The sequence below is a fragment of the Pristis pectinata genome, chromosome 39, assembly GCF_009764475.1.
Source record: "Pristis pectinata isolate sPriPec2 chromosome 39, sPriPec2.1.pri, whole genome shotgun sequence".
In the NCBI taxonomy this organism is placed as follows: Eukaryota; Metazoa; Chordata; class Chondrichthyes; order Rhinopristiformes; family Pristidae; genus Pristis; species Pristis pectinata.
In genome coordinates, this window is record NC_067442.1 from 611,719 (window position 1) to 630,004 (window position 18,286).

Sequence of the window (18,286 nt, forward strand, 5' to 3'; positions counted from 1 at the left end):
CCTAATCAGGCCATATGTCCAGACGCGCGTAAATCATATCCCTAAAATTATCTCCAGTAGTTTCGTTACCATTCATGTGAAGCTCACTGGCCCATACTTTCCTGGATTATTCCTATTGCCTTTCTTGAACAAAAGAGCAACATTGCCAACTATCCTGTCCTCCAGGACCTCTCGAGTTGCTAGTGAGGAAATAAAAATCTTCGTCGGGGAGCAGCATTCTCCTCGCTTGCCTTTCTCAGCTGGGATACATTCCATCAGTCGCTGGGGACTTCTCCGCCTTAATGCTCTTCAAAAGGTACAGTATCACCTCCTTCGTTGTCTCAAAGTCTCCTTGCATTTTAGCATGCCCCACAATACTCTCGCCATTCTCCCTGTTCTTATCCTTGGTGAATACCGACTCAATATACTCGTTTAGTACCTGGCCCACATCCTCTTGACTCCAAACATAAATTCCTTCTTTTATCCTTGAGTGGTACTTCCCTCTCCCTAATTATCCTCCCGTTCTTTAATGCATTTTAGCCTTGGGGTTCTCTTTAAATCTTGTCAAGGACATTTCATGGCCCATTTCGGCCATACCAATCCCCCATGTGAGCTCTTTCCTGCTATGTCTAGTGAGAAGGAATAATGAAAAGAGAGGAAGATAGAGAGAGAGAGAAAACGGAGAAAGAAGAAGGAATGAGAGAAAAGAAGAGACAGAAAGCCAGAAAGAAGAGAGAGAAACTGAGAGGAGAGAGAAAGAAAGGAGAGGGTGAAAGAGAAAGAATTAAGGAAATAGAGAAGAGAAGAAAGAAAGAAAAAGAAGGACGAGACAGACAGACCAGTATATCCATTGGATGAAGGGATATTTATACTCACAAGAAAAACGGTTAGCCGTAGTTCATCGCTTGTTTCTCTACTAACGAGTTGTGCCCCTCGCACTGATAACTTCCGGAATCAGACCTATTGACTGCTGTAATCGTCACTGTCTGGTTGTCTGCTGTAATGTTCATCCTGTCGTGATATTGGAGCCATTTGCCGTCTTTCATCCAAAGAATAACAGGTAAATCACCAGTGAGTTCGCAGCTTAGTGTGACTGTCCCATTGCCCTCCAAGACCTCTGAAAGGTTGGCTACAACTGTAGGCTTCGAAACAGGAACTGCAAGACACAAGCATAATTTCGCAACGTTTCAAAGTTGCAATTGTTTCATAAAATATTTTTAATTACCATCAGCAAACCACATGTTAATGTTTGCCTATGGAGGATATGCAAACTTCTTTGGGGTTACTTAGATTGCTGGGATCATTCTCATCGTTATTTCAAAAGCATTTTTTTTCGACATGTGCAACAATCGAGGGCGGAGACCTGCGTGCCAATGTTAAACATTTATTCCTACCAACCACTGAGAGGGTCAACGACTGAACCTGGCCAACACCAGAACTATTTCCAGTAATATAATTAGATCATGTGGGAAAATAGGCTATTGTTACGTTTATTGTCGCAGGTCGCAGATTAAGATAACACTGACTACTTAGCAGGGATATTCGAAGGGAAATAACAAGTTGTCTCATTGTTCAAATATTGTCTCAACACAATTCATTGTGCTGCTCTGAACATGCCAGAATTCGCTGGGGAGAAGGGTAATAAGTGACTTTCTGCTTCCGTTATTCCAACCGGAGCAGCCGAGGTAGAGGAGTGCTGTGGAACAGAGGGACCTAGGAGCCCAAGCACATGATTCCCTGAAAGTGGAGTCACAGGTAGACCGGGTGGTGAAGAAGGCGTTTGACACTCTGGCCTTCATCTGTTAGGCCATTGAGTGTAGAAGTTGGGACGTTATGTTGCAGATGTACAAGACGTCGGAGAGTTCGCACCTGGAGTATTGTGTACAGTTTTGGTCGCCGTTAGAGGAAAGACATCATTAAACTGGAAAGAGTTCAGAGGAAATTTACGAGGATGCTGTCAGGACTCGAGGGCCTGGCTATACAGGGAGAGGTTGGGCTGGCTAGTACTTTATTCTGAGGAAGTTAGGAGATGAAGGGACTTTATAAAATCATGAAGGGCACAGATAATGTGAATGCACATAGTATTTTTCCCAAGGGAAGGGAAACTAAAATACAGAGGGCATAGGTTCAGGTGAGAGGTGAAAGATTTAAAAAGGGACTTGAGGGGCACTTCTTCACGCAGAGGGTGGTCCGTATGTGGAATTGTCTGCCAGCGCAAATGGTTGAGGCAGGTACCATAATATCATTTGAAAGACATTTGGATGAGTCCATGGATCGGAGGGATTTAGAGTGAAATGGGCCAAACGCGAGCAAATGGGATGAGCTTGGTGGGCACAATGGTCGGCATGGACGTGTTGGGCCGAAGGGCCCGTTTCCATGCTGTATTGTTCTGACTCTGGTTCTGTGACTCAAGAGATGACTCTATAACTCTAAAAAGCTGCAGGATTCTTACAAGTTTGGAAAGCATAGCTCGACCCACCAATCGCCACAGGGTATGGCACTGCTGTAACTACTGCTGAACGGACTGCACCTCCAGTTTTCGCAATTCCTCCGCAACATCCCTCATTCCGTTTTAGGCAGTTGGTGCTGCCCACGAAGTTTTAGCCCCCATTTCAGTCTTGCCCAGGTTGGCAGTACAGTGTTGGACTGCTTGGGACGCCGTCTCTCCTGCATGTTTTAACTTTTAGCTTCACCCAGTGCAACAGAAAGTGATAGAGACCATTCGGGCCATCGAACTTAATTGATCCTCCGGCAACATAAAATAATACAATCTAAATGTGCTTCATATGTTTATATAACAAGAAACATTTCAACAAATACTCAGCTGCAGGAACTCAGCGGTCGAGCAGCATCTGTGGGGGGAAAGGGATGATCGATCTTTCGGACTGAAACCCTGCATCAACGTCGACAATTTCTTTCCTCCCACAGATTCCGCTGGACTGGTTGAGTTCCTCCAGCAGATTGGTTGTTGCTTCAGATTCCAGCGTCTGTCTTGAGTCACGCAGGAATATTTCAATTAGCCTTATATCCAACCCCCACCCCAGCCAACCTTGCGAACTCTCCAACTTATTACCATCAACCAAACAAGAAATTGAAATTTAAATCAACTTTGATGTCAAAGATGTTCAAGAAATCTATGTTGAACAACAGTAACTGCCTTGTCCCAATAGCTGCATTGTTATAGTGGGAATTCTGCAAAAATGCCAAAGGATAGCCTGGCATTATAAAAGGCTGCATATAACTTATTTCTTCATTTATACTTCAACAATATGGGCGATTATACTTCCATATATAGCGCATTTGAAATACATTATTTGTGAAGCATTTCGATGTATTTTTCAATGTAAGTTCGGATGCACACAGATATTCACGAGTTACTGTACAATGCTTCCCTCCGCGCAGTCACAATGAAACGGCACTCTGTGCATTGACCCTGACCTAATACACTTACTTAGATTTAATAACGTGTGAATTGGAAAGTTTAAAGCATAAATGTGAGTTTCATGGTGCTTTTGATGAAAATGACGGGCTCTGTGAAAACTGCTCTCTGATCTCCGCCATGTATCACGGTTGATAAATGTTCATGAATCCAGATCACAAAATCCAGGCTGATAGTTCGACCTTGATATCAAGGACGGTCTCTTGTGGTCGCACTAACGTCGTTCCGATGAAATATTAAGCTGAACATCAAACAGTACAGCACTGGGCAGGCCATTCTGCCCATCATGCCGTACCGATCTTGATGCCAAGATACAGCAAATGTCTTCCTCCTGTGTATCTTCAGCCATCCTTAAACAATAAACACCAAGGCAATACATCCATAAACTGTGGTGGATTCTTCATAGTCAGATGAACCTTGAAGCACAGCAAAAACATTACATCGTTCTTATCTCTGAGCAAAGGTCACCATTCTGAAACGTCAACTCTGTTGCTCCGTCCCAGACGCTGCCCGACCTGCTGAGTATGTCCACCTTTCCCTGTTTTTATTGTGCGTCACTTAAACCGGCTGACGTTTAGTCTCTGAGGTCCAAGAGAGGTGAAGTGGTTGATAAAAGAAAATATTTAAGTAATTGAAAATACACCAATATTTACCCAACTACATGGGAAGAATTCTACTCAGCGGTTTAAAAACCACAGTGGCCTCTGACCCCCAGAGCGCCGAAAAAAAAATCGACGTAGCTGCAGTTTCTGTGTTTATTTTTAAACTGGAATGTTATCTCCCTGCCCATGGACTAACGGTCCAGTCCGTGTGGACCGCGGTGTGTAACAGAAAAGTTGAGTTTAACCAGGTTATACCAGTTCAAGCGCCTGCTTCATGTCAAACGCGGATATTATGGATTCATATGAGCGATAAGGATCTCTGATAAAGAAAGAAATCTAAAATATATTCAGATTGTCACCTCTCGCCTTTGCTTCACAATACAACCACAGTTCCCTGCAATTACTACCAACTGCTGGTATCGCTCTGAACTGCTAAAACCTCCAGTGAGGTCGACGGTAGATTTGCTTCCTGCAAGTTGAGTGCAATTGTCTACAGTTTTAGGATTTGAGACCAATTTAACTAATATTCATTTTGCGGTGAAACTCGCGCCTTTGATCCATGTTTGAGACTGCACTCCGAAGCGTTAACCATAGGAATCGCAGAGAAAGGCCGGGACAGATGTAATATACGGGCAATAAATCCAGTATTTGGCACAACATATCTCTCATTTGGACAGCAGCTTAATTTACTTCTTTTTCAACAATGACAATTATTTCCTATACAAGAGAGCAATATACGTCAAGAGAGCAATATACGTTGCAGTGGGTTGGATAAATTAATCCGGCGAAATAGCATTTTGGTCCTGGCAGCTTTTCACAATATACATCATAGAATATTTATATAATGAAGAAAAACTCACGAAAAGGGGAGCAGGAATTGGCAGCCGAGTCCCTCAAGCCGCCCTGTCATTCACTATAATCTGCGCCAGCCTCAATTCCCCTTCTGTGCCTGTTCTGCATAACCTTCAATTCCTCCACCGTCCAAAGATTTATCTGTCTCTAATAATCCGGACCCCACCACCCTCGGTAGCGGAAATTCCAGAGATTCACTTCTCTCTGAAAGAAGAACTTTCTACATACAGTTTGAACTGACTGAGTCTTTACGTTGTGACCATGTCGCCATGTTCGTGATTCTTCCACGAGTGAAAACATCTGAACATCTGACCTGTCAAGCCCCATAAGGATCTTCTGTATTTTAATAAGATAACCTCTCATTATTGCACTCTCCAAGAAATACATATTCAAATTGTCCATCCTCTGTTGACAGGACAACATTCTCACCCAGAAACTAGCCGGATAAATCTTCTTTGGACTGCCTTCTTCAAATAGGTTCCCAACTAATTCCGAAGCACATGATTTCAATGACCAATAGCATCTCACTCTAGTTTGTATTGAATGGCTCCAGATGTTTTCCTGTTCGTTCTTTCACATCACTGGACCTCCACAAGTGTTGCCTTCAAAGGCCACATGTATGACGCAATCTAATGTATTAGAACCAACGCACTTACTCACTCATGAGGTAGACGTGCTGACCCACGAGACTAGAAAATGAACAGTTGTTTGAGATGCCAGTTACTTTTACCATTGTCCCATATTCTTCAGTATTCCAATTCCTCTGGCCTCTCCACCAATCATCTGTACTATTAGACCGACTCAAACTGAAGACATTCATGCTGTCATGATCATCAACATCATTAATGCTACCGATCGTCCTGAGCCACATCACTAGTATTTATTATAATTAACAGAGACATTCCTTTGGTTTCACACTGGTTGGGTTTCTTGTTTCCCAAACAAGCCAAACCTTGTCGCATGTATGAGCTGTCATAACCATATTGCGTCACATCAGCTTGATGTGAGGTTATAAACACACAAAAAGCTGGAGGAATTCAATGGGTCAGGTAGCATCTACGGAGGGAAATGGACAGACGACGTTTCTGGTCATGACCATTCATCTGTACTGAAAGATAGAGGGGAGTTAGCCAGAATAAAAAGGCTCTCTCTCCTCTCCTCTCCCATTAGGCAGGGGCCTGAGGGCACGTACCACCAGGCTCAAGGACAGCTTCTACCCCACTGTGATAAGACTATTTAGCGGTTCCCTGATAAGATGAGATGGACTCTGACCTCAAAATCTACTTTGTGACCTTGAACCGTATTGTCTACCTGCACGGCATTTCCTCTGTAGCTGTGACACTTTACTCTGTACTGTTATTGTTCGTCTGTGGCTGTGACGCTTTACTCTGTAATTCTAGTTTTTCCCTGTACTACCTCAATGCACTCTGTACTATCTCAATTAGCTGCACTGTGTAATGAACTGTCCTGTACGATCCGTATGCAGACAAGCTTTTCACTGTATCTTGGTACAAGTGACAATAATAAACCAATACCAATACCAATACAGGGAAGGGGAGGAGTAAGTGCTAGAAATAGTCAAGTAGATGTAGGTGAGAAGGCGGTGACAGGCAGATGGGGGAAGGGAGAGCGGAAATTGAGATAGAGGATGGAAGGTGATAAGTGAAGGTGACAAAAGGGAATCTGATTGGAGAGGAGGGTGGAGCATGGAATCAAGGGTTAGAGGTAGGGAGGGAAGATGGGCCTAATGGGGAATAACCAATGGCACGAGAGTGTGGGCGGTGGGCAGATGTAATGGGTGAAGCAGGGGAAAGAAACAGGGTGATGGGTGCTGGGATGAGTGTCTAATTCACTGGGTAGATTAAGAGCAAAGAGAACAGGCGCGGAGGGGTAGCAGGTAATCGGAAGTTAGAGGATTTAATGTCTATGCCGTTGGGCATAACAGTCTGCTTATTCCATACATAAAGAAGGCCATTTGTCTCAATGAAGCTTCCCTTTCTCCTATGTGATAAAAACATCCCGACAAAAAATAGAAATGGTGCCACGGCATGAACTCCGAACATTATTGCACTTGTTCATCAATTGCGCGTCAGTGGCATCTGAGAGCAGATTTTAAACATTTATTGGTGCACGATCACATAAGGCCAACGGGCCGGGTTTGTATCTGCGTACGTTTTTGGAATATTGATGGGTTATCTTCAAATCTTTTGTGTTCATTGTAACAGGAACAAGGAAAATTGATGATTGGAATGAAGTATCATACTTCCCATTTGATGGGTAAAATGTGAAGTCATTCATTGCTGCAAATCACAACCCATACTTATTTCCGTGTAGTGTTCTACTTGTGAATAGACAATAAAATCTGTGGAGCTACAGCTTGTTGATCTGATCATTATTTCGATTAACTTATCTCCTCCTCTTATTTTTGTTCCTGTTTCCACACACCCCTCACCCCCTCCCCCTTCACCCATATTCGGCCGTCTCCGACTCCTGGTTCTATCCATCCACCTCACACACAGGTTCCCCTTCCAAATGTCCTTCACTTCTCCCCTAATGGCTCCCATTCTCACCTCTTTTACTTATCAGAGTCCCGCACTGGTAGCTTTATGTTCCTGCTTATATCCCTCCAGCAGCTGTCTCATATATTCACACACCCACCCCTCCCACTTTGCTCCACCGTTTCTATCCCTTTTTCCTCTCTCTTTGTCCACCCCCATCTGTCATTCACCAGCAACTGCCTCCCAGCTCCACCGCTACACCCCTCCCCTCCCTGGCACTACTCGCCTGTTATCGTACACCCCTCCTCAGTCCGCCAAATCACCTGGGAAACTTTTCTCGCCACATCCCTTCTCCTTTTCATGCCGGTAATCTCGCCCTCTGCTCTCAGTCCTGTTGCAGGATTGAGCCTAAATTTCGGTAATTCCTCTCTCCCCACAGATGCTGATCGACCATCTGAGTTCTTCCAGAAAGTTACTGATCGAACCGATCGGCTGAGTGAAGCCCTCATGTCATGGTGAGCCTTTTTACTGCAAATAGGGTGGTTAAACGTCCGCTGTTCTATTTTTATTGTTCTATAAAACACATTTCCATGTCACGTTTCCTCTTAATTTCTTTAACAGTCCCCGATTACCCGTTGTAGGACTTCCAATATTTCCTATCCGACATTTCCTTTGAGTTTGTATGTCTTTTTATTTATTGTGAAGTTCATTGTTTTTGCGATCTTAGCCTGCGTTTGCAATTTGTATAGGCTATTTCATTCTATTCACAATAGCTTTAAACACACCCATTCAAAACATGGGAAATGTTTATTGGGACAAAAAGAACAGTGTGGCCGCTATACAAATACAATCTATTTTAGGGAAGAGGCTAAAAAGTTACGGGGATCAGAGAAGGCGCCTCCGAGGGAGTGGGAATCACGGAAATGTCTATAAATAGGAGATGTAAGCGGCTTATTTTGAAGCCATTGCTTGGAGACACAGTTGTCTCTCCAAAATAGGATGGTGAAATATCTGATGGAATAGAATTTAAGGGGTTGACGCTGCTGGTTCGTCATTCGTCATGCTCAAGTCTCCACGTACAGCACCACAGATTTACAGAATGGCGACCGCATGGAAGGACGCCATTCGGGCCTTCCATTCCTTGCTGTGTCTGTGAAGCAAGACACACGCAGACCTGATCTCTCGCTTGGTCTCTCCAGAACCATGCAGATTCTTTCCTTTGTGGAAATTAAACAGGTCCCCGTTCAACGCAACAATTGAATCTGCCTTTACCAGCCATGGTCTGGCATTTCGGTCCAGAACCTATCGCTGCGTTAACGAGATCATCGTGACAACAGTGATTAAATCTACCTCCAGAAGTACTCGGCGCATCCAGCAATGGAAATAGATTCTCTTTGTCTATACCCATCATGATATTAGATCTTCTCTCAACCTCCCCTATTCCAAGAAAATGGAAGATCGGACATGTAACAGCACAGGGACAGGCTTTTCGGCCCAGGACTTCTGCACCGGCCATGCTGCCAATTTAAACTAATCCCATCTGCCAGCATGTGGTCTATATTTCGCCATTCCATGCCTGTCCATGTATCTCAAATGTTGCTATCGTATCTGATTCCACCACTATCCCTGGCCTCGTGTTCCAGATACCTCCCAATTTCTGTGTAAAAACTTGCCTCCTAAATCTCCTTTACCTTTCCCCCCCACTCACCGTAAAGCTACGCCCTCTGACATTTGAGATTTACAACCTGGGGAAAAGACTCTGACTGCCTACCTTATCTAAACCTCTCATAATGTCAAACACTTCTATCAGGTTTTCCTCAACCTTCAATGCAAGAGGAAAGTACATAGTAATGGCGGGGCCCTTAGAATAATTGATGTACAGAGGGATCTTGGGTGCAAATACATAACTCCACGAAAGTGGCAACACAAGTGGATAGAGTTGTAAAGCAGGCGTACAGTATCCTTGCCTTCATTGGTCAGAACGCTCCGTACAAAGGCCTGGAAATAATTCTTCAGCTGTATAAAACTTTGGTTAGGGCATATTTGGAGTATTGTGAGCAGTTCTTGTCGGTCCATGACAGGAAGGATGTGGAGGCCTTGGAGAGGGTGCATAATTGGTTCACTATGATGTTGCTTGGATTATCGAGTATGAGCTACAATGAGAGGTTGGACAAACATGGCTTGTTTTCTCTGGGGACTCAGGGGTTGAGGGGCGAATTGATGGAAGTATATAAAAATTCTGAGAGGCAGAGATGGGTAGACAGTCAGCATCTTTTTCCCAAGGTAGAAATGTCAAATGCTAGAGGACGTAGCTTGATGGTGACAGGGGGAAATCCCCAGAGAAGATGTGCGAGGCACGTTTTCGATACAACAAGTGGTGGGTTGCGAGAACGCACTGCCAGCGGAAGTGGTGGAAGCAGACACAATAGCAGCGTTTCGGAGGTGATAAACAGGCAGATGAACAGGCGGTGAATGGAGAGACCAAGTGCAGGTGCACTACAACTTGACAGCATGGTCGGCAGAGCCATGGTGGGCAGAAGGGCTTATTCTTATGATGTACTGTTCAATCTTCTATGTAAAATCTTTTGATCCCGGGATTCCACGGCAGACTATGACGATGAATTGCAGATTTACAAGCATTTGGATGAAGGAATTTCCCCTCATGCAAATATCACATAACCAACATTTTGTCCTGTAACAGCGGCCACTAAATCTTGATCCTCCAGTCTGAGGAAACAGACTCCCGGTGTTAGAATCTTACACGTCTTAATGAGATCATTGTTGTCAACCTCAGTAAGTACAGACTAATCCTTTTCAGTCACTTCTCATAAGGCAAGACGCTCAACCCTGGAGTCTAGCACATTTACATTGTACTCATTCCGAAGTACGTAATCTATCCTTATGTACAGAAATCAAATCGGCAAAAAATATTTCTACCGTGGTCTTACCAAAGCCTTTATCAACTGAAACAGTACATCCTTACACCTGAATTATCATTCCATGCTATCAAGGCGATATACCTATTCAGATAGGACCCTTACAGAATAAAGGAAAGGGGGAAAGAACTCAAGGAGGGGATTAGGCAGGACAGATCCTTGGCAAGTAGAATTATGGAAAATACAAAGGGGTTTTGTACGTACATTAAAACAAGAAGGTAGCAAGGGAGAAAGTAGGACCACTCAAGGAAAAAGGGGGAAAATTATACCTGGATCCAGAGGAAATGGGCGAGGTACTAAGTGAGTACTTCGCATCCGTGTTCAACGAGGAGAAGGACATGGAGGATAATGAGATCAGAGAGAAGTGTGGTCATAATCTAGAGGACATTGAGGTCAAGAAGGAGATGGTATTGGGTTTATTGAAGAAATTAAGGTGGATGTCCCCAGGTCCCGATGCGATCTATCCCAAGTTATTGACAGAGGCAGGAGAGGAGTTTTCTGGAGCCTGTCAGGATCTTTGTATCCTCTCTAGCAAGAGGACAGTCAATGTTGTTCTTTTGTTTAAGAAGGGCACTTGGAAAAATACAGGAAATTTAGACCGGTGAGCCCCACATCAGTGACATGGAAGTTATTGGAAAGGATTCATATGGATATGATATATTCACACTTGGAAAAGGTCTCATTCGAGATTGTCAGCACTGCTTGGTGTGGGGCAGATCATGCATAATAAACATGACTGAGATTTTGAGGAGATGACAAAAAAGATAGATGGGGTGGAGCAGTTGATGTTTTCTACGTGGACTTTAGGAAGACATTTGAAAAGGTTTCTCATCATAGTCTGATCCCCAAGATTAAGATGCATGGGATCCATGTTGACTTGGTAGATTGGATTCAAAATAAAGTTAGATAGAGAAGACACACGCAGAGATAGATAGATAGATAGATAGATAGATAGATAGATAGATAGACAGACAGACAGACAGACAGACAGACAGACAGACAGACAGACAGACAGACAGACAGACAGACAGACAGACAGACAGACAGACAGACAGACAGACAGATAGATAGATAGATAGATAGATAGATAGATAGATAGATAGATAGATAGATAGATAGATAGATAGATAGATAGATAGATAGATAGATAGATAGATAGATAGATAGATAGATAGATAGATAGATAGATAGATAGATAGATAGATAGATAGATAGATAGATAGATAGATAGATAGATAGATAGATAGATAGATAGATAGATAGATAGATAGATTTTTAATGGATGATATAAATACGTTAGTACGTTTGCAGATAACACAAAACATTGGTCGAGATCTGGACAGTGAAGAAGGTTGTCAGCAATATATACAGCAAGAAATAGACCTGTTCGAAATATGGGTGGAGAAATGTCAGATGGAGATCAAACCTGGTAAGTGTGAGGTTTTGCAGTTTAGAAGGTCCAATGTAAGGGGAAAATATACAGTGACTGGCAGGACCCTTGGGAACATTGATATGCAAAGCTTCCTGAAAGTGGCAACACAAGCAGATAAGGTGGTGAAGAAGGCGAAAGGCATGCTTGCCTTCATCAGTCGGGTTCTAAGAGTCTGGACGTCAAGTTGCATCTGTTTAAAACTTTGTTTAAGCCGCACTTGGAGTATTGTGTCCAGTTCTGGTCACCCCATTGCAGGAAGAGTGTGTAGGCTTTGGAGACGGTGCAGAAGAGGTTTACCAGGACGATTCCTGGATTAGAGAGTATGAAATATAGGGACAGGTTGGACACACAAGGTATTTTTTTCTCAGCGACAGAGGCTCAGGGGAGATCTGACAGAAATATGTGAAACTATGAAAGACATAGATAGTATAGGTAGTCAGAATCTTTTACCCAGGGTAGAAATATCAAATACACAGCATTCAGGTGTAGGGGGAAGTTTAAAGGAGATTTACGAGGCAGTTTTTTTTTAACCGGAGTAGTAGGTGTCCGGACAGGATCGCCAAGGGTAGTGGTAGAATAAAACATGATAGCGGCTTTTAAATGGCATTCCGACAGTCACATGAACATACAGAGAATGAAGGGATATGATCATGTGCGTGCAGATGGTATTATCTTAATTGGGCATCATGGTCGGCACAAACATGGTGGGCCGAAGGGCCTGTTCCAGTGCTGTACTGTTCTCTGTTCAACATATACCAGTTGTTTTTGTGATTTCTTACTCTGCCTGCAGGTTCTATTTCTATGTTGATGAAGTTCAGAAGTATAATCTAATTGAAACAGAAAGTATTTTGAACGGCCTTGACCGGGTGGGAACCAGAGGATGCTTTTCATGCACTGGACGAAATCAGGAATAAGAAGGATAATTTCAGAAACAGGGGGTTGTCCGTTTAACACGGAGTTGGGGAGGAATTCATTGTCCCAAGGTGTCCTGAATCTTGGCCAGGCTGTCTTCCAAAGTTCAATGGAGAACGAGTGATTGAGTATATCCAAATCTCTAGTACTTTAAACTTGGTTCAATTTAAGGGGGGTGATAGTGAATCTGGGGAAAAGGTAAGAACATGGAACTAAGTCAAAGGTCTGATCACGAGGCCAACTGCTGCTCCTATCTCCAATATTCCTACTGTCTTCTTTCGGGAAGCAGCGCACCAAGAGTTTTATACGTGGTGATATTTATAGTATATATTTACCGCGTCTGTCTCATTTTCCTCGTTCATATGATACGTTGCCCATATATTATAAACTTTGTATTTTCCTTCTTTGTCAATAGATTGGTCAAGGTTTGCCCGCCCCTAAACTTCATCCAATCCCCACACATACTTGTCTTGACAAACACATAAGCATGAAATCTAATATTATCCTTAACTTCTTCAGTTATTTGTAAACAAAGATGACGTTTTCATCGAATTAATGTTATCATAACTTCCTTTCTGTCAGATGACCCATCAGAAGGTGTTATTTTATTCTGAACTTATGGCGAGTTTTACTAATTCACCCCTTCCATCAACAGAAATTTAACTTTGACCATCATGAACTGAATTCAGTTCTGTTATGCCTCTCTCTTTTACTTCCATCAGACAAGACGTTACACTGTGTGTGATTGTTATTGGCGATAAGACTTACTATCCTGCACTTTGCAATTCAAAACTTTCTCCCTTTCCTTCATTCCTGCATGAATACTGAAGAGACGACAGAAGCTGGAATATGGAGCAACAAACAATCTGCTGGAGGACCTTCGCGGGTCGAGCAGCATCTGTGGGACGAAAGGAATTGTTGACGTTTTAGGCCGAAACCCTGCATCAGGACTGTTTGTTGCTCTTGCGTTCCTGTATCCTTTCGATATGGTTCAATAACTGTCTGAAAATATTATTTTACTTTCCCTTATGATCTACTGTGCACCGTGGGGACTAATTTTATCTGGCCCTATTTGGCAGCCTTTGTTCCACTTCAAAGTAACCGACAGCTTCTGTGCTCTGTTAGTGATTTGCCAATCAGGGATCTAAACTCGAATACCGTTACCACATTACTGTCGCAACAAACAACGTCAGTCTTAGTGCTGCATACTCCACTCTCATTGGCAGGCCATCCCTACCATGCACAACCGTTCAATGGATGTTATCCATAGAAGATAAAGGAAAATAGGTGGAATTGAGAGTAGCGGATAAATAGACAATGCAAAGCATGTATATCTTTGGGCTCTTTTGTGGCAGCTTCATCAGGCTATACAACATCACATCGTATGAAGTTTTTCAGATTGTTTCCTTGTCAACGACATAGATCTTAAGGGAGGGGAGGTCCTTCACACATTACAAACATTAGTTCGGCCAGAGGAAAGAGTACCTTCTCCAATTCTGTTTTGTCTGTATTACAGAAAATACGAGGTAATGTTAGAGACGGTGCAGAGGAGATGCACAGGATGTGGTCAGGGCTAGAACAAAAGAAAACAACAATGTAAGATTGTCGAGGCTAGATCGTTTACCTTCCAGTTGCGGAGGCTGACTAAACTTAATCACAGGATGTAGAACCTGAGTGGCCCAGATAGGGTAACTTGGAAGAATACACATTCCTTCACAATGCGGTCGAAATCGGAATGCATACAGTTAAGTAATTGCATTAAGGACTACAGGGAGTTTGAGTAACAAAAGGTGGTGGTGATTTGAACTTACTGCCTGCAAGACAGTGTATGAAGTAACCCTCATCAACGTTGATTTTTAGTCAGAATGCCGTAATGAGATAAAAAAAAAGATACAAAAAACACTCAGCGAGGCAGGCGGATCAGTGGAAGGGAAAATAAATCAACATTTCAGCTCAAGGAGCTTCAAAGGCACTGGAACATTGAGAAGAAGTGATTTAATTCCTCGGGGGATGAGCAGTGGTGACGAGAACAGAGGAACGTCTGTGATAGGGTGCAGACCAATGTTGTCAAGGTGACTCATATGTTTAAATAAAAACATCAGTTGGGACAGAAAAGAAAGAGGGGAAGGAAACAATTTGTAACAGACAGGTTGACAAGTCCATGCATTAAGAGAGAGTGGCAGAGAAGGGACAGAGGGGGGGGGGGAGAGGAAGAGAAAGGGAAATAGGGAGAATAGTATAATGAGAGGGGAAGAGGAGCCTGGTCAGCTGAAATAGTTAAATTCCATGTTATTAAAAGGACAACGACGATGCCCCAGATATGTTCAGAACTTTTGCCTGCATTCTGTCAACTTATCCCCTTATTTCCAGTTCAAAACATTACTCTTTTCTCCCTTTCCAAAGAAGAGGCCGTGACCCGAGACATCGACCTTATCTTCCCTCGGATGCTGTCTGACCTGCTGAACATCACAGCGTCTTCTGTTACTGGTTTCCATAGCAGGGCGTGTACCTTCAGTGCGGAGGGCTGTGAAGTTGATTTGTTGAACTTTTAAAAATAGAAACAGAAGTTCAAAAGAGAAGGGGGAAGGGAGAGAAAGATAGAGGGACAGGGAGAGAGAGGAGAGAGAGAGAGACCGAAAGAGAGAGTGTGAGAGAAAAGATGGGAAGGGGTAGGGAGGAGCCGGCCTGGACATGATGTCCCCTTATCTCCTCCAAAAATTCCTTTCCACGCAGAGTTAAATATTAAACTGTTGGGAGTAGACAGTCAGCGCCTCCTTCCCAGGGCACCAATGCTCAAGACGAGAGGGCATGGCTTTAAGGTTATGAGTGGGAGGTTCAGGGGAGATGTCAGGGGGAGGTTTTTCACCCAGAGAGTGGTTGGTGCATGGAATGCACTGCCTGGGGTGGTGGTGGAGGCAAATACATTGGACAGGTTCAAGAGCTTGTTGGATAGGCATATGGAGGAGTGTGGGATGGGGGGATATGCGGGAGGAAGGGGTTAGGTAGTGTGAGGGTGGTTTGATGGACGGCACAACATGGTGGGCCGAAGGGCCTGTTTTGTGCTGTATGGTTCTATGGTTCTATGGTTGAAAAGTTGCCCTGAAGCGATTCAGCAAAAACTTGACACAGAGACAAAAGACAGAGCATCAGAAGACAGTCATATGCTCTGTGAAAAAGAGGGAGGGAGAGAGGGCGATACAAGAGAGAGGGGGGATGGAGGGAGAGGGAGAGATAGAGAGACCACAGAGAGACAGGGGCTAGGAAGAGAGAGACAGACAAAAGACAGACAGACAAGCAGACCGACCGACTGACAGAGCGATGAAGAGAAAGACAGACAGAGAAGCAGAAAGAGAGAGAGAGAGAGAGAGATAGGGAAGCAGACAGACAGTCAGGCAGCGATAGATATACAGACAGAGAGAAAGGCAGAGAAACAGACATGGAGACAGGGAGATATATGCTCTGTGTGTGTGTGTGTGTGTGTGTGTGTGTGTGTGTGAGTGAGTGAGTGAGTGAGTGAGAGAGAGAGAGAGAGAGAAATGGTGCAGGTGGGAGAGACAAGGGGTGATTGGGGACCCACAAGCTGCAGACACCATCGCCAAAGTCGTTTACTGAGCCACTTACATAGCGGTGCAGTAATTACATCGAAAACTGGCCGCGTTTGTCTAATTGTAACCTGATATCAATTCCCTGGCGCTCAGTTTAATTGAAGCCTTCTGACCACCGCCGCGTGAAGATTTAAAGGCACATAGCTATGATAAAATGAGACGGCAGCAATGATTTATCCGACAGAGCGACCTATACTGAGACAGGCCCTTCAGTCCATTGCACCCGTGCCGACCATCAAGCAGCCATCTACACTAACCGCATTCTGTTTCTCTCCTCCTCGTGAACTTCCATCTCCCCTGACTCCCTTCCACTGAGTTACGCTGTTTTACAGCAATTTCCCTGACAATCAACTCGGACAATGCACGACCTCTCGCTGCTTACCCACTACATTCAGTTCGATGCGGGATGTGAATGAGAAGTTGGAGAACGGCGGGTTCGCTGTAACAACATATTCTCCGCTGTCATTCACTGCCAGGGATCTGAGTGTCAGGGATCCGTTACTCAGCAACTCGGCTCGGTCCGAGTAGTCGTTGTTGATATCTGTCATGTTGCCTATCCACACGGCTATGTCCCTGCAACTGAACCGCCATGTGCCGCTCCTGGAGCCGGAGGATATGTTTGCCTGAAGGGCTATAGGTGCCCCCACCGCCGCGTAGATCAAGTGCCTTTCGACCTCCAACTCGGACGGCTCCGGCTTGACTGCAAACAGAAATGGCCCCGAATTAGCAACGCGAGAGTAACTTGGAAAACGAACTCCCCACGATTCCCCCCCCCCAACCCCCATCTCAGGTTTTCAGCTGCAGCTCTCGTCGCGGATCCACGGGTTTTTGAGACATAAGGGGATTATCTCACCAGCGGCGATGCACAAAGTGCAGAGGAGCAGAGGGAACCCGTGCTTTTGCATTTCAGCGTAGCAGCATTCGTCCTTTGCTGCCGGCCTCTTCGCTGCAGCCGCCTCTCTACAGAGCTCAGCGAGTGAGTCACATCGCCGGAATGCGCCGGTGGCCCGCTTCCAACGCTCGCTCTTATCTGCGCTGAAACACCCCCCCGAAACAGTCAAAACAACTCCCAAAAAGGCAGGAAGCTCTGAGCAATTACACTCCTTCGGAACTTCCTTTCACAAGCTTCAATTGTTTGCTCTGGCCGTGACATAGAAACAGCGCTGTGTGACTAAACCTCTCTCCCACTCGCACGCCGCCCCACATCGCACCCCTTCCTCCGCCACCTCAATCTGCAGCCGGCGAAGAGGGAAGGGATTGTCCCGTAAACACAATCGCAATGACTCAAACCGAAATGCACAAATGGCAGTTCTTCCCTGAGATACATGAAAACATTTAAAGAAAGAAAAGCTCTGCCGAGATATTTCACAATCAGAGTCGGCCAGACATTTCAAATAGTTAAGAAAAAAGCACAGAAAATATTTGGCGGCAGCCGTTCATGGAAAGTTTCTGTCATAAGTGTTTCCAGTTTGTTTTGGCAGTCCGCAGGCTGCCCTGTCCATGAGACATTTTTTTTTATTTGGCTGTCCCACAGTTAATTGAAAGCAAGAGAGGATATCAAAGGGCGGTTACTCCCCTCGACCTGTTGCTAAATTCAGCGCCCACTGGGAACAGAAGACCGCTCAGACCACGGCTCTGTTACCATTCCGCTCATCCCCCACCAATAACCAACTCTCCCCATCCCAAATATCCTCCACCCCTGTGTTTACATCGTGACGGTTGGGATCTAAATCTGACTGTTCTCAGATGAAACTCATACTTTCAGTGCTTTCATATAAATGTCCGAAATAATCTTTATTTATGCAAGGAACATGTGCCACCTCGGCCTTTTCAGTTTATATCTGGGTGCATTCAAACTGTTAACGTTCAGTGCAGGGTTAATGTTTAAACAGAGCAATGCCCCCAGTTCTGAGAACTGCGTTTCAGGAAACTTGCCAAGGACTTCGTGGTTTAACGGCAGGTTGCTTCCTTCCAGTCCAAGAGACCCCGGTTCGATCCCGAGCCCCAGCGCGCTCTGTGTGTATGTGTGTG

The 18,286-nt window shown here is 44.4% G+C and overlaps 1 protein-coding gene across 1 annotated transcript in view; it reads right to left on the reverse strand.

The window, feature by feature from the left end:
* Positions 1-865: 865 nt before the first annotated feature.
* LOC127587148 (uncharacterized) overlaps positions 866-18,286 on the reverse strand; it is a 54,189-nt gene continuing 36,768 nt past the window's right edge. Inside the window, exons 4-7 of the mRNA XM_052045341.1 lie at positions 17,433-17,571; positions 17,109-17,321; positions 16,638-16,955; positions 866-1,135 (exon numbers count right to left, since the gene is read on the reverse strand). Of these exons, the coding sequence (XP_051901301.1) occupies positions 867-1,135; positions 16,638-16,955; positions 17,109-17,321; positions 17,433-17,571 (939 nt within the window). The 3' untranslated portion in view covers position 866. The remainder of the gene's footprint in view (positions 1,136-16,637; positions 16,956-17,108; positions 17,322-17,432; positions 17,572-18,286) is intronic.